The 13,525-nt window shown below is 43.9% G+C and overlaps 1 protein-coding gene across 8 annotated transcripts in view; it reads right to left on the reverse strand.

Annotated features, from left to right (window-relative positions):
• The window catches only part of RAPGEF5 (Rap guanine nucleotide exchange factor 5), a 274,179-nt gene that overhangs the window by 235,604 nt on the left and 25,050 nt on the right, over positions 1-13,525 (reverse strand). For 3 of the 8 annotated variants that reach the window (XM_005656686.2, XM_005656685.2, XM_013989577.1), the window contains exon 1: positions 5,721-6,037. The exons of 1 other annotated variant lie outside the window; for it this stretch is intronic. In XM_005656686.2, coding sequence (XP_005656743.1) covers positions 5,721-5,951 — 231 coding nt within the window. In that variant the 5' untranslated portion in view covers positions 5,952-6,037. Of the gene's footprint in view, positions 1-5,564; positions 5,686-5,720; positions 6,038-13,525 lie in introns of those variants that run through there. 4 more of the 8 variants (XM_021063440.1, XM_013989576.2, XM_013989575.2 and 1 more) reach the window with 2 other exon arrangements.

Raw genomic sequence — 13,525 nt, forward strand, 5'->3', positions numbered from 1 at the left:
GTGATGTAATGCAACAGACTTTATACAGTATCACCTACCAAGGATGCTCGCTCACTGCCCCACTACAGGAAATATAGAAAATAAAGGAGCAAATTCGACAATACCACAAGTAAAAAGTCAGCCCAAAAGTGGCACCTTCTACTGGACAAATGACCCACTATCTCCATCAAATCAAAGGCATGAAAAAAGAAGGGGCAGGTTATTTTAAAAAAATAGATTTGAACACCTAACAACTAAATGCAATGGTTTCGAATCATAAGTGAAAAGACATCTTTGACAAAAATTAAATATGAGAATTATATTAAGTATTGTTAATATTTTTAGGTGTGAGAAGGGCATGAAATTTTTACCTTTTTCAAAGAAGTCCTTATCAGAGATGTGAACTGAAATACTTATGAGTGAGATGGCATAACGTTTAGGATTTTGCTTTAAAATATACCAGCCCCCACAAAAAAAAAAAATGGGGAAAGGAGAAATAAGTGAAACAAATTTGGCAAAATATGAATAGCTGCTAAAGGTTAGGTGGTATTTACGCTATTCTCTCAGAATCATCATAAGCACAAAGTTTAAAAAAAAGCAATTAAATGGTTTTGGTAGAAATTCAATCTGTGCCTTATCCTACCACTGATTTCTTAGGCAGTAGCTAAGGTTCTCCCACAAAGCAAAACAGAGTCATTCCCCATGGAGCCTAAAGAAGTATTAAACAGTCTTAATCGGTGTGCATTCTGAATTCAATATGATTAGAAGTGACTAAACCAAGGAACCAGGAGTTGTGTAGTAACAACCAAATGCCAGCCTAATTTTTCCCAGTAAGAGATGACCTACAAGGCACCTGGGTTGAGCTACACAACCCTCAGAGAGCTTATCTGATGACCATTGATGTCAGATTGTCAAGATTTCTGGGAGCCCAAGGCACCATGGGCAGGAGTCACATGTGTGCCTAAGATCTTGGTCAATACAGAAGTTGCAAACTTTCCTACCAGCTTGTGCAATGTACAGAGCTGCTTTTACCAGTGGTCATAAATTTGTGTTAACTTGACCCTATAATCACTGAGCTATAATCTGAAAGTTCAGCCCATGAGGTAAGGTCCACAAAAAGATCTAAGCCTATGATTTATTTGCATTGGTATCAGTGCCCTAACCAAGGTGCTAACCATATGACCCCAGGTGCTCAAAAGTCACCAACTGGTTTGGTACATATTTCTCATGTTTTTCTCTTTCCTTCAAACCCCTTCTGTTATGGAATGAATGTTTGTGTCCCCCCAAAATTCATATGTTAAAGCTATAAGCCCCAAGGTGATGGTATCTGGAGGACCTCTGGGAAGTATTTAGGGTTAGACCAGGTCATGAGGATAGTGTTTCTGTGATGAAATTCATTGTCTTATAAGAAAAGGGAGAGAGGAGTTTCTGTCGTGGCTCGGTAGTTAATGAATCTGACAAGGAATCATAACGTTGCAAATTCGATCCTTAGCCTCAATCAGTGGGTTAAGGATCCAGCATTGCCGTGAGCTATGCTGTAGTTTGCAGATGGGGCTCAGATCCTGTGTGGCTGTGGCTGTGGCGTAGGCTGGCAGCTACAGCTCTGATTAGACCCCTAGCCTGGGAACCTCCATATGCCACAAGTGCAGCCCTAGAAAAGACAAAAAGACAAAAAATAAATAAATAAAATAAAAAATAAGAAAAGGGGGAGAGATCAAAGAATTAGAACAAATGATTCTAAAATTTGTACGGAAACACAAAAGACCCCAAATAGTCAAAGCAATCTTAAGAAGGAGAACAAAGCTGGCAGTATTATGATCCCTAATTTCAAATTATACTACAAAGTTACAGTAATCAAAACAGTATGGTACTGGTACAAAAACAAGACACACAGATCAATAAAACAGAATAGAGAGCCCAGAATAAACTCACAGTTACATGGTCTATTAATCTATGACAAAGACGGCAAGAATCTACAGTGGGGGAAAGACAACCTCATCAATAAATGGTGTTGGGTATCAGACACAACTTAGAATAGATTTACAAGGAGATCCTGGTGAATAGCATTGAGAACTTTGTCTAGATACTCATGCTGCAACAGAAGAAAGGGTGGGGGAAAAATGTAATTGTAATGTATACATGTAAGGATAACCTGACCCCCTTGCTGTACAGTGGGAAAATAAAAAAAATTATTTAAAAAAATAAATAAATAAAAATAAATGGTGTTGGGAAAACTGGACAGCTACATGCAAAAGAATCAAAATGAACCACCTCTCACACTACATACACAAATAAACTCAAAATAAAGACTTAAATGTAAGACCTAAAACCATAAAACTCCTAGAAGAAAACATAGACAGTACAATCGGACATCAGCCTCAGCAAAAATTTTTGATCTGTCTCCTCAGGCAAGGGAAACAAGAGAAAAAAATAAACAGGTGCAACTACATCAAACTAAAAGGCTTTTTCACAGTGAAAGAAACCATCGACAAAACAAAAAGGCAGCTTACTGAATGGGAAAAGATATTTGCAAATGCCATATCCAAGAATGGGTTAAGAGCCAAAATATCCAAAGAACTCATACAATTCAACATCAAGAAAACCAAAAATAACTCCATTTTAAAAAATGGGCAGAGGACCTGAGGAAACATTTTTCCAAAGAAGACATGCAGATGGCCAACAGGCACATGAAAAGATGCTCAACATCACTCATCATCAGGGAAATGCAAATCAAAACTACAATGAGATATCACCTCACACCTGTCAGAATGACTATCCTCCAAAAGACAACAAATAACAAGTGTTAGCAAGGATGCAGAGAAAAGGGAATCCTCCTAAACTGTTGGTTAAGTTTAAATTAATGTAGCCACTATGGAAAACAGTATGGAAGTACTTCAAAAAATTAAAGATAGAACTACCATATGGTCCAAAAATTTCACATCTGAGAATATACCCAAAGTAAACTAAAGCACTAATTGGAAAAGATATACGCACCCCTATGTTCACTGCATCATTATTTAAAATAGCCAAGATATGGAAGCAATCCAAGTGTCCACTAATAGACAAAAGGATAAAGAAGCTAGGGTATATACATACACAATGAAAGATTACTCAGCCACGAAAAAAAAAAAAAAGAAAGAAATCTTGCCATCTGTGACAACATGGATGGACCTAGAGAATATTATGCAGAGTGAAATCAGTTAGAGAAAGACATATATCGTATGATCTCACATGTGGAATTTAAAAAACAAACAAAATGAAAATAGACTCAAAGAGAACAAACAGGTGGTTGCCAGAGGGGAGAAGGTTGGGGTGGGGTGAAATAGGTGAACAGGTTTAAGAGGTATAAATCTCCAGGTGTAAAATAAATAGGCCATGGGGATGTCATGCACAGCATAAGGAATATGGTCAATAACATTGTAATAACTTTGTATGGGAAAGATCCTCACGACTTACTGTGATCATTTTGTAATGTATGCATATATAAAATCACTATGTGATACATCTGAAACTAACATAATATTGTACCTCAACTACATTTCAGGGACAGAAAGAAAGAAAAGAAAAGAAGAGAAGAGAAGAGAAAAGAAGAGAAAAGAAAAGAAGAGAAAAGAAAAGGGAGGGGAGAGAGAGAGAGGGATGGTCCCCCTCCGCGTGCCCCAAAGAATGGTTCTGTCAGCAACAGTGAGAAGGTGGCTGTCTGCAGGTCAGGAAGAGAGTTCTCACCAGAAACTGAATCTCTAGACACCTTGATTTTGGCCTTTCCAGCCTTCGTGACTGTGAGAAAATAAGTTTCTGTTGTTTATGTCTCCTAGTCTATGGTATTTTGTTATGTCAGTTTAAACAGACTAAGACTAATACAGACCAATTCACCTATTTTTCTCTTTCAAAGTCTTTCCTAGGGGCTTTAAGCTCAAGGGCAGAGCATTTGACTGTAAATCCTTTCCTACCTCTTTGAAGGGAAGATTCTAAAATCACAAAGCTGGTTGCAAAGCCAAAGGAAGGGAAAATCTTTGAAACTTACGGTTTCCAACATTGGAAAATTTTACAATCTTCCGCCAATAAAAAACTGGCCATGCATTTAAGAAATGTGTTTGGAATGTCCCAAGGAGAAATAATACAGTATAATACAATACAGATGCAATACAGTAACCAAAGAAGGACCAACAAAGTATACATTATTTGAGATAATCACATTCAGAATAACTGAGAGTAAACATGTACACTGGCAAGGCACACAACGTTATCCCAGGCAGAGAGAAACACAAGCCTCTATGCCAATGAACACTCCAGATCTATTTACACAGAAACCCTTAGCAACTCTCCTCACAGATTGCCTGGCTGCCCTCATGTCTTCAGTATTCTGTGCCATGAAAAAAGTAACTGTCAAGGATAATAGGAACATGATTTGACCTACTTTTCCCTAGATTCCTGCAAAGTCTATAACTCTGGTTCTTACATTTATTTAGCTATCACGAAATAGCTTTGGGACACCTTTCCTGGCTTTCTCTGCAGGCAATCCTGCATGCCACACATTAAGGTCACTTGTGGCAGTTCCTAGACTCTCATGGTCATGAACTTAAAGATATCCTATGACACTCATCTAATCCTCAAAACATCCTTCTGGGGTAGATCCTGTACACTCATCCCTACTCGGGAAGAAAAATTCTTAAGAAAGGAGGAACAGAGCCTAGAGAGGCGGAAGACCTACATCAAGTCAGGCTCCTTCCTGCCCAAAGGAAGCCAGACCCAAACCAGCATTTCTCCCTCTCAAGTTTCCACAAACCGATCTTGCAAGAGCGGACAGTCCCTCAGTACGACCTTTAAAGAGGCAGACAACCAAGACTTGTTTTAATTACAGTCCAAAAAAATTACATTTGTAGCAGTTTTCGGTAAAGCCTGCTTAACGATGCAAATTTTTAAAAGCTAAGTAGAACCCACCAAAGATGCCCAAGGCCCTGTGAGCAAGGACTCCTGACAAGTCAGCCCGGTGGCCAGAGGCCCCGGCAGGGATTGCTGTGAAAGATCTCAGACCGTCCCGCTTCTCTTAATATACAAAACATGTCTGACCTGCTCGGGCCATTAGATGCACTTAGAACTCAAAGAGGGACACTCCTTCACCAGGAAATCCTATCGGGACACAGCAGCAGGAAGTCAATATTTAAGATTCTGTGGGGCGTGCACCTTCCAGCTCAAGGGGGCGTCGCCGAGTACTAAGTTCTGGGGACCCAGGAACTAAAGCTCGCCCGGGTACTTCAAATCCTAGGTCTCCCCCTCGGCTCGGCGGCGGCCAGTGCCACTCCTGATGCCCAAAGCCTGCAAAGGGGCGTCCAAAAGAAGTACACAGGTCTCGTGCTTCCTGCAAATTGGGGTCCCACTGGTGAGGCCTGAGGCTCGCTGTCGGGACAGGGCTGGCCGAAGGCTAAGCAAGCACCGGACACCTGCAGCTCTCCCTCTGGGGACAGGCAAACGGCCCATCCTCCGGCGATGCCCACGGTCCCGCAGCCTGAAACCAGGTGCTGAGGTTAAGCCAGGTGCATCAGGGGAAGGGGAAACCGTTTCTCCCCAGGGTGCACCCATCTCACCGCCGTCCCAGTTCCTCTTCTGCCCCGCACAAGGGATCCCCTCCTGGCATCTCCCCAACTTCCAGACGCCCTGCTCGGCCGCCCAGGAGGATGGGTGCGGGCTCCACGTGTGCGTCGCCCACGCCCACTCCTGCCCAGCAGCACCCGGACACTCACCCGGCCCCCGGCGGCGCTGCGCTTCCTCCGCAACGTGAGCCCGCTTCGCAGCAACGCCGGCAAGTCCCGAAGCCGCGGTCGCGGCGGCACCGGCAGCTGCTCGCGCTCCGGATCCCGGGCGCTGGGACTGCGGCGCAGGGCGCCGTCCGCCGCCGCCACCGCTGCCGCCGCGGCCAGGGCCGGGCTCTCGCACGGCGGCTGCATCTTGACGGAGCCCACGGCCATCCTCATGCCCAGACGGCGGCTGCGGCGCCGGCGGCCCCTCCTCAGCGCGCTCGCCTCCGCACACCGTCCGCGCCTTCACCAGGCAGCGAGAGGGCGCGACTGCGGCTCGGGCGCGGGGCGCGCTGCCAGCCGCTGCCCATTGGCGCGCGCCGCAGCCCCCGCTAGGCTCAGCCCCGCGCACCTCCCCCTCCCCGCCCAGGTGCGCCCGGCCCCGCCCCTCCCCGCCCCGCCCTCTCCGGCGGCACGCCTCCGCCCGCGGACCTGGCCCCCCAGCAGCCACTCCAGGGGACATTGGGCAAGGTCTCTTCCACAGGTGCCGGATTCCCGGAATCCTCCACCAAACCCACTCTCCTGCTCGACCCATCCCCCAGTTGCTTTTAGGCTGAAAAGTCCCCCTTCTCCACTCCCTTTTCCCATCAGCCAGGGTTGACTTGAACTTCGTCCGACTGAGTGAGCTGGGAAGTCTCACCACCCCCACCCCGTGCCCGCAAGCTTTTTTTTTTTTTTTTCCCTAACAGCCTACCTTCAAATCATAATCACTATTCACAGAAATGATTCTTGCCAAAGAACTTCAAAATAGGCTCTGTATTCTGCTACAAGTCAACCACCACTGAGATGGAATTGCCCCCACACTGTCCCCTCTTTGGCAATACATCATTAAAGGCTAAGGGAAGAAAACTTTTGTTGGTTATGATAGGTGTTTAGCAAAAATAGGTTCAAGTCTGGTGACCTGGAGGTGAATCTCTGTTAACAAGTTGGAACCTGACCTTCCCTGAAAGCCTGATGCAGATGATGAATGTGCTTTGGTAAAGCGTAAAGGCCTCTATGGGGGGTGAATCATTGTTTACACCATTCCAGGAGGTAGGAATAGTGGAGCCCTGGGAGTGAAACTATTCCAGCAGGGCCTTAAAGTTCAAGTGGCTGGGAACCTTCACCTTCCAAATCAATCTGTCTTCAACAAGGGCCAGTGAGGGCTTTTATTCCTTATCTGTTTCCCTATCTCTGCCTAAGACTTGTAAGAAAGGAATAAGTTTACTCACTGTGGAAAAAATAAAATTGACAAATGAGGATTACAGGGGATCAGGGCCCTTAGTTGGTTCATCACTGTACCGTCAGCCCTCACGTGGTAGACGCTTGGCAAATACTTATGGAAATATGGCATGTAAAGAAAAAAGAAGAGCCACTTGTGACCTCTGCCCTCGAGAAACTTAAGAATTGGCCCAGGATTAAATAAACATGAAAAAATATATATATACATATATATATTGCCTTGTACTCTTGATAATTGCCAAGCCAGTGCGAATAATGACATTCTGGGCTCATTCCAGGGAAATGCTTCTGGCCTGGGATGGGCAGAGTTGGAAATGTGCCTTTGAGTTGATTGGAGAAGATTTAGTCAGGCAGAAAGGAGGGTGCGGGTCCTTCAAGTAAAAGGAACAACGAGAGAAAAATACCCAGGTAGTAGGACACGGAACCTACTGGGCATTGAATGTGTCATTCTGGCGAGAGAAAGGGATCATGTAATGGAGAAGGAGAAAATATCAGAATGGATGCTGGCAACACCCTGGAGAAGGCCTTAAATCCTGTCACCTAAAGCTGTGGCTGTTTACTAGAAAGGGCCCCACAATACACTCTTTCACCTCCATTACAGTTTCCAAATACCTACTGTGTATATTTATTCAGGGCTGAAATCCCACTTGTATCTACGGCATCATGTTGAAATACTTAATGTTTCAACAATGTATAATGTTGAAACACTTCCGCTCCCGTTAGTAATCAGACATTGCCTTAAGCCCCAATATCACCCCATACTCCAAACTTACTCCTGAAACACTAAAAATCCACTAGACCTTTAGTTCCTGGTCCAGTATAGGCCCTCCAGGACACTTGTGGTCAACGATCACTCTGGTTAGTGGGTACTTGTGCCATATCACCCCCGATAATACCCTCTGAATCATACCATGAACCCTCTGCTCCAAAATAGAACATGGGTGTTCTGTCTCCTAGTCCAGATCCTTGGACTTCATGCTCTTTGACAGAGCTTTTCAGTGCAGGACCAGGGAGTTTGGACTGTATCCATAGATCTATGGCATTGACCAAAGGTCTAAAACTCAATTAGCAACAAGGGCCTTTGGAAAGTTGGCTTAGGTTAAGGTGCTAAGTGACAACTGCCATCTAGCCTGGGTATAAGACAGACAACAGGGAGTAGTACGAATGTGTAAACAGAGGACCCAGCCACTGTTTAGCTCAAATCAAGCAATGCCCCACCCCAAGACCTTTGCACTTGCTGTACCCTCTGCACGGAATGCTCTTCCTCTGAAATGCTGTCCAGTAGAACTTTCTGCAATGGTGAAAATGTTCTCCATTTTTTTGTAGCCACAAGTCACATGTGGCTTTTGAGTACTTGAAATGTGGCTAGTACGCCTGAAAACCTGAATTTTTAATTTTATTTAAATTTTAATTACTATAAATTGAGATAGCCCTATATAGCTGTGGGCTATGCTATTGGAAAGCAAAGTTCTAGAATTCCATGTTACCTTTCCTCTACTCTTTTTTTTTTTTTTTTGTCTTTTTAGGGCCACACCCATGGCATATGGAGGTTCCCAGGCTAGGGGTCTAATCAGAGCTGTAGCTGCTGACCTACACCACAGCCACAGCAACGCCAGATCCAAGCAGCATCTTCGACCTACACCAAAGCTCAGGGTAATGCTGGATCCTTAACCCACTGAGCAAGGCCAGCAATCGAACCTATGTCCTCATGGATACTAGTCGGATTTGTTACCACTGAGCCACAACGGGAACTCCTGTTCCTTAAGTTTTTTAAACTGAAATGACTCCATTTCGGTGAGGCAATCCAGGATCACGTGATTTTAAATTGTAGCGCCCATCTATTCCTTTCCCTGTCTCCTTCCTAGCCCTCCACAGAGCTTGTTGCCATTCAACCTTCTATTTCACTTCTCATTTTGTCTATTGCCTGCCTCCCCACAACAAGAAGGTAAGTTCCACAAGGCCTGAATGTTTTTTTCTTTTGTGCAGTATTTAGAACATATTAGTTGAGGAATTGAATTTTTCTACATGTGAGAATCCAGTTTTTCAAAAAAGAACTTCATCTGGATTTTTTCATAAAATCTCCTGATTTTTCAATGTTAGAAGTTAAAAAAAAAAAAAAAAAAAAGCAAATCCTACATATGCCAGCATCACATAGGTCAAACCAAATCAACTTGGGTACCAAAGCTGATTTTTACTTAGGAGAATGACATCATTAAGGCTAACATTTATGGAAATACATATGTAAGAAAACACATTTTTGTGTGTTTTTTTTCTTTCTCTCTCTCTCTCTCTCTTTTTTTTTTTTTTTTTTTTTTTTTTTTGGTCCTTTTTAGGGTTGCACCCATGGCATATGGAGGTTCCCAGACTAGGGGTCAAATTGGAGCTGGAGCGCCAAGTCTGAACCACAGCCACAGCAACACAGGATCTGAGCTGAGTCTGTGACCTACACCCACAGCTCAGGGCAACGCCACATCCTTAAACCCAGTGAGTGAGGCCAGGATCAAACCTGCGTCCACATGGATACCGGTCAGATTCATTTCCGCTGAGCCACAACGGGAACTCTAGAAAACACAAATTTTATTAGCTATTTGCAGTGAGGGGAAATGGGAGACTAAGAAGATAACTCTGACATTTAACTAACCACAAAGAGATGACGGTCTGAATTAGTGGGGTTAGTGGAAATGGGGAGGTTAGATGTCAGACATTACCAAAGAAAGCTCCTCCAAACTGGCACAACATTGTAAATCAACTATACTTTAATTTTAAAAAATAAAAAATTTTTAAAATTTAAAGAAGGAGTTCCCGTCATAGCGCAGTGGAAACAAATCTGACTAGGAACCATGATGTTGCAGGTTTGATCCCTGATCCTCACTCAGTGGGTTAAGGATCTAGCGTTGCTGTGGCTGTGGTATATAGGCCAGCATCTACAGCTCCGATTAGACCCCTAGCCTGGAACCTCTATATGCCATGTATGTGGCCCTAAAAAGACAAAAAGACCAAAAAAAATAAATAAATTAAAAGAAAAGAGGGAAAGAAAGCTCCTAAGGCCTTGGACATGTGTTAGGAGGAGAAAAATATTTCAGGTTGTGTTACAGATTGTATTTTACAAAAATGACCAACCCAGTATCTCCTATCCCCCATGATCTTCTGCAGTACAATCCTGCCACTCCACCATATAGAGAACAGGGTTTATTTCTCCAGCCCCTGAACCTGGGCTGGCCCTGTGACTACTTTGGCCAATGGAATCCAGCAGAGGCAACAGCGCCTGTTCTGTAAACAGCCCTTAAGTGACCTGGTAGCGTTCACTCCCTGCTCTCCTGGGATATTCCTGCTCACAGCCCAGCTTGCTATGAGAAGCCCAAGCCACCTGGAGAGTCTATGCAGAGGTGCTCTGACAACTGAGTTCTCATTCATAAACCAGCATCAAGGGCTGGCCATTTGTAAGCCATTTTGAACTTTCAGTTCAGCCAAGCCTCTATGTGACCCCTGCACTAGCCAATGTCTGGCTGCACCCATAGCAAGAAACCAAAGTAAGAACTACCCAGATGAGCCCAAAAAACCCAACGAACTAACTATGCAAGTTAGCAATGAATTGGGGGTTTTTTTGTTTGTTTTTTGTCGTTTTGGGGCTGAAACCACAGCATATGAAGGTTCCCAGGGTAGGGATCAAATTGGAGCTACAGCTGCTGGCCCATGCGATAGCCACAGCAACGCAGGGTCCAAGCCATGTCTGCAACCTACACGGCAGCTCATGGCAACTCCAGATCCTTAACCCACTGAGTAAGGCCAGGGGTCAAACCCGTGTTCTCATGGATAGTAGTCAGGTTCGCTATCTCTGAGCCACAACGGGAACTCCCACAATGAATTGTTTTAAGCCACTCACTTTAGAGGTATTTGTTACACACCAATAGATGACCAGCACACATGGTTCAGAAAAGTGTGAAGAACGCATATCCTGGAGTTCCCGTCGTGGCGCAGTGGTTAATGAATCCGACTAGGAACCATGAGGTTGCAGGTTCGGTCCCTGCCCTTGCTCAGTGGGTTAACGATCCGGCATTGCCATGAGCTGTGGTGTAGGTTGCAGACGTGGCTCGGATCCCACGTTGCTGTGGCTCTGGTGTAGGCCGGTGGCTACAGCTCCAATTCGACCCCTAGCCTGGGAACCTCCACATGCCGTGGGAGTGGCCCAAGAAATAGCAAAAAGACAAAAAACAAACAAACAAACAAACAAAAAAACGCATATCCTTATGAATTTTTTAAAAAGAAAATTTATATTTATATTGGTATGTGTGTAAAGAAACTTGAAGTTTCTTGCAAGTGGTTGGAAATGGCTACATGAGGAAAGGAAAGAGACCTTTTTAAGTAGAACTTTTAATACTTTTTGTTTTTATAAAAACATGTAAACATATTACCTATTGAAAAATTAAATTTTAAAAATTGGTCTCAATTTAGAGAAGTCAGGAGGTAGGGGATCTGGTGTGGGGGGTTTTGTTTTACAAAGCAGTTAAACTGGCTGAACTAGAAGGCTCCACAGTGAAAATCTGACCATCATGAGCCAAGGGAGGGACTGGCACTCAAGAGAAAGGACTGGAGAGAAAGCTCTGCTGAGGTCCAAATATCTGATGGTAAAGGATGGAACTAGGTGGGGGTGCTCAGGGGAGAGAGGGGAGCTGAGAGTGTCCACCCCTTCCTTCTGGGACTTTGGAGGACACACAGCACTTGACTTTCCATTCCTAGTTGTATGAATTTTGGAGCATTGACTTCCGTGGCTTTTCCTCCTTTAATTTTTGTGGCCCCATATGATTATCGAGAATACTAAGGAAAGCTTCTATTAGCTGGGCTTTCCCTTGTGTCTTTGCCTTTCCTGTGCACCTGCTCATCTCCTGATAAAGGTACTCAATGCGTGTCACGCTCCCAACACCATGACGATCAGGAGTTGATGAGTCCTCCTTGGTGTCCAGCCTTCCCAACCTGTCTTGTTTTAATTTCTCTTCTATTTAAGATGTTCTGCGTTGCTTTACTAGCTCTCTGAAATAGAAAAGCTAAATAAAATTTTGCCTCTCTATTCAAGCCTACCAACACTGCCAGTGATCAACATGGTTTGAACAGACCTTCCCAAGGACTAAGGTTGAGCAGTGGGAGATCAGAGGCAGATCTTGTGCTAGAAACCCAATGCTGCCCATACTGCCTCTGCTGAGAACATCACATCTAACTGTATAGTTGATACTAACACATTGTTTATGCTTCCCATTTCTTTGTTTGTTTCTTGCTTGCTTGCTTGCTTTTTTGCTTTTTAGGGCCATACCCATGGCATATGGAAATTACCAGGCTAGGGGTTGAATCAGAGCTGTAGCTGCCTGCCTATCTATGCCACAGCCACAGCAATTCGGGATCGGAGACATGTCTGCAACCTCCACTGCAACTCATGGCAGCACTGGATCTTTAACCCACTGGGTGGGGCCAGGGATTGAACCCATGTCCTCTGGATACTAGTAGGGTTTGTTTCCACTGAGCCACAACAGGAACTCCTATTTTTATGTTTTCTTATGGAATGAATATGCAATCAAGAGCAATGTGGCAAGATAACGAAGCATGTTTCAAACCTAAAAATGTTAAGCCTTACTCATCTTATTTTAGTTTTCAAGAATCATAAATAGAACTATCTACCATCAGACCGTTCATGACAAAGCTGTGTGATGCTGTGCTATTATTTGTGTAGTTCATCGTGCACTATGCATCACACAAATATCCCCCTCAGGGAAGAGACATTTTTCTTACACTATTTGCATTGGTGGCTCCAGCCAGAACCTGGCTGATAATGGTGAGTGTCGTTCTTTTCCTTGTAAGTCTATCTTCTATTCATTACACTCAATCTCAAAACAAAATCTCTCTTCATGTCTTTTTCATATGTTATTTACTGTTATCATCCTGAAAATTCCTTTTTTTTTAAATCAGGTGTGTGAGTTTATCAAGCCTTTGGGTACCTTTAAGATATTGGCACCAAAAAAAAAAAAAAATCTTTGTTGTCAAATGCGCAAAAAGACAGAGGAAGAAAGGCAAAAAGAAAACTAACTGGATCAAAAGACAAGCCAGCCATGCCCCATCCTTCCTGCTCTGGTTATAGAAATCTACTCATCCTTTCACAGATCAGACAACACCTCCTCCTAGAAGTTTTCTCTACTCTGCTCATTGGGATGAGTCCTTTCCTTGAGTAAACTTCAGCATTCACCTACAACTATGAATCTACTTTCACCATCTCTCTTATCCCAGGCTGTTTTGTATTTGAATTCAGTGTTTGCATATAAAACCTATATGAAGTTATAAACCCCCAGAGGGCAGAAATTGTTCATTTTTGTCTCCCCTCTAGTGTCCATTGCAGTGCCTAGCTCACCATGGATGCGAAGTTGATAAATGCGTGCATGAACGAATGCTGGATGGATGAACAAATGAATGAACACAACCGTGATAAGCTAACCACTGTCATCCTAGGTTGAGGAAAGCAAGACAGAGGCAAAGTCTCAAAGGTCACA

This window comes from Sus scrofa, chromosome 9, assembly GCF_000003025.6.
Source record: "Sus scrofa isolate TJ Tabasco breed Duroc chromosome 9, Sscrofa11.1, whole genome shotgun sequence".
In the NCBI taxonomy this organism is placed as follows: Eukaryota; Metazoa; Chordata; class Mammalia; order Artiodactyla; family Suidae; genus Sus; species Sus scrofa.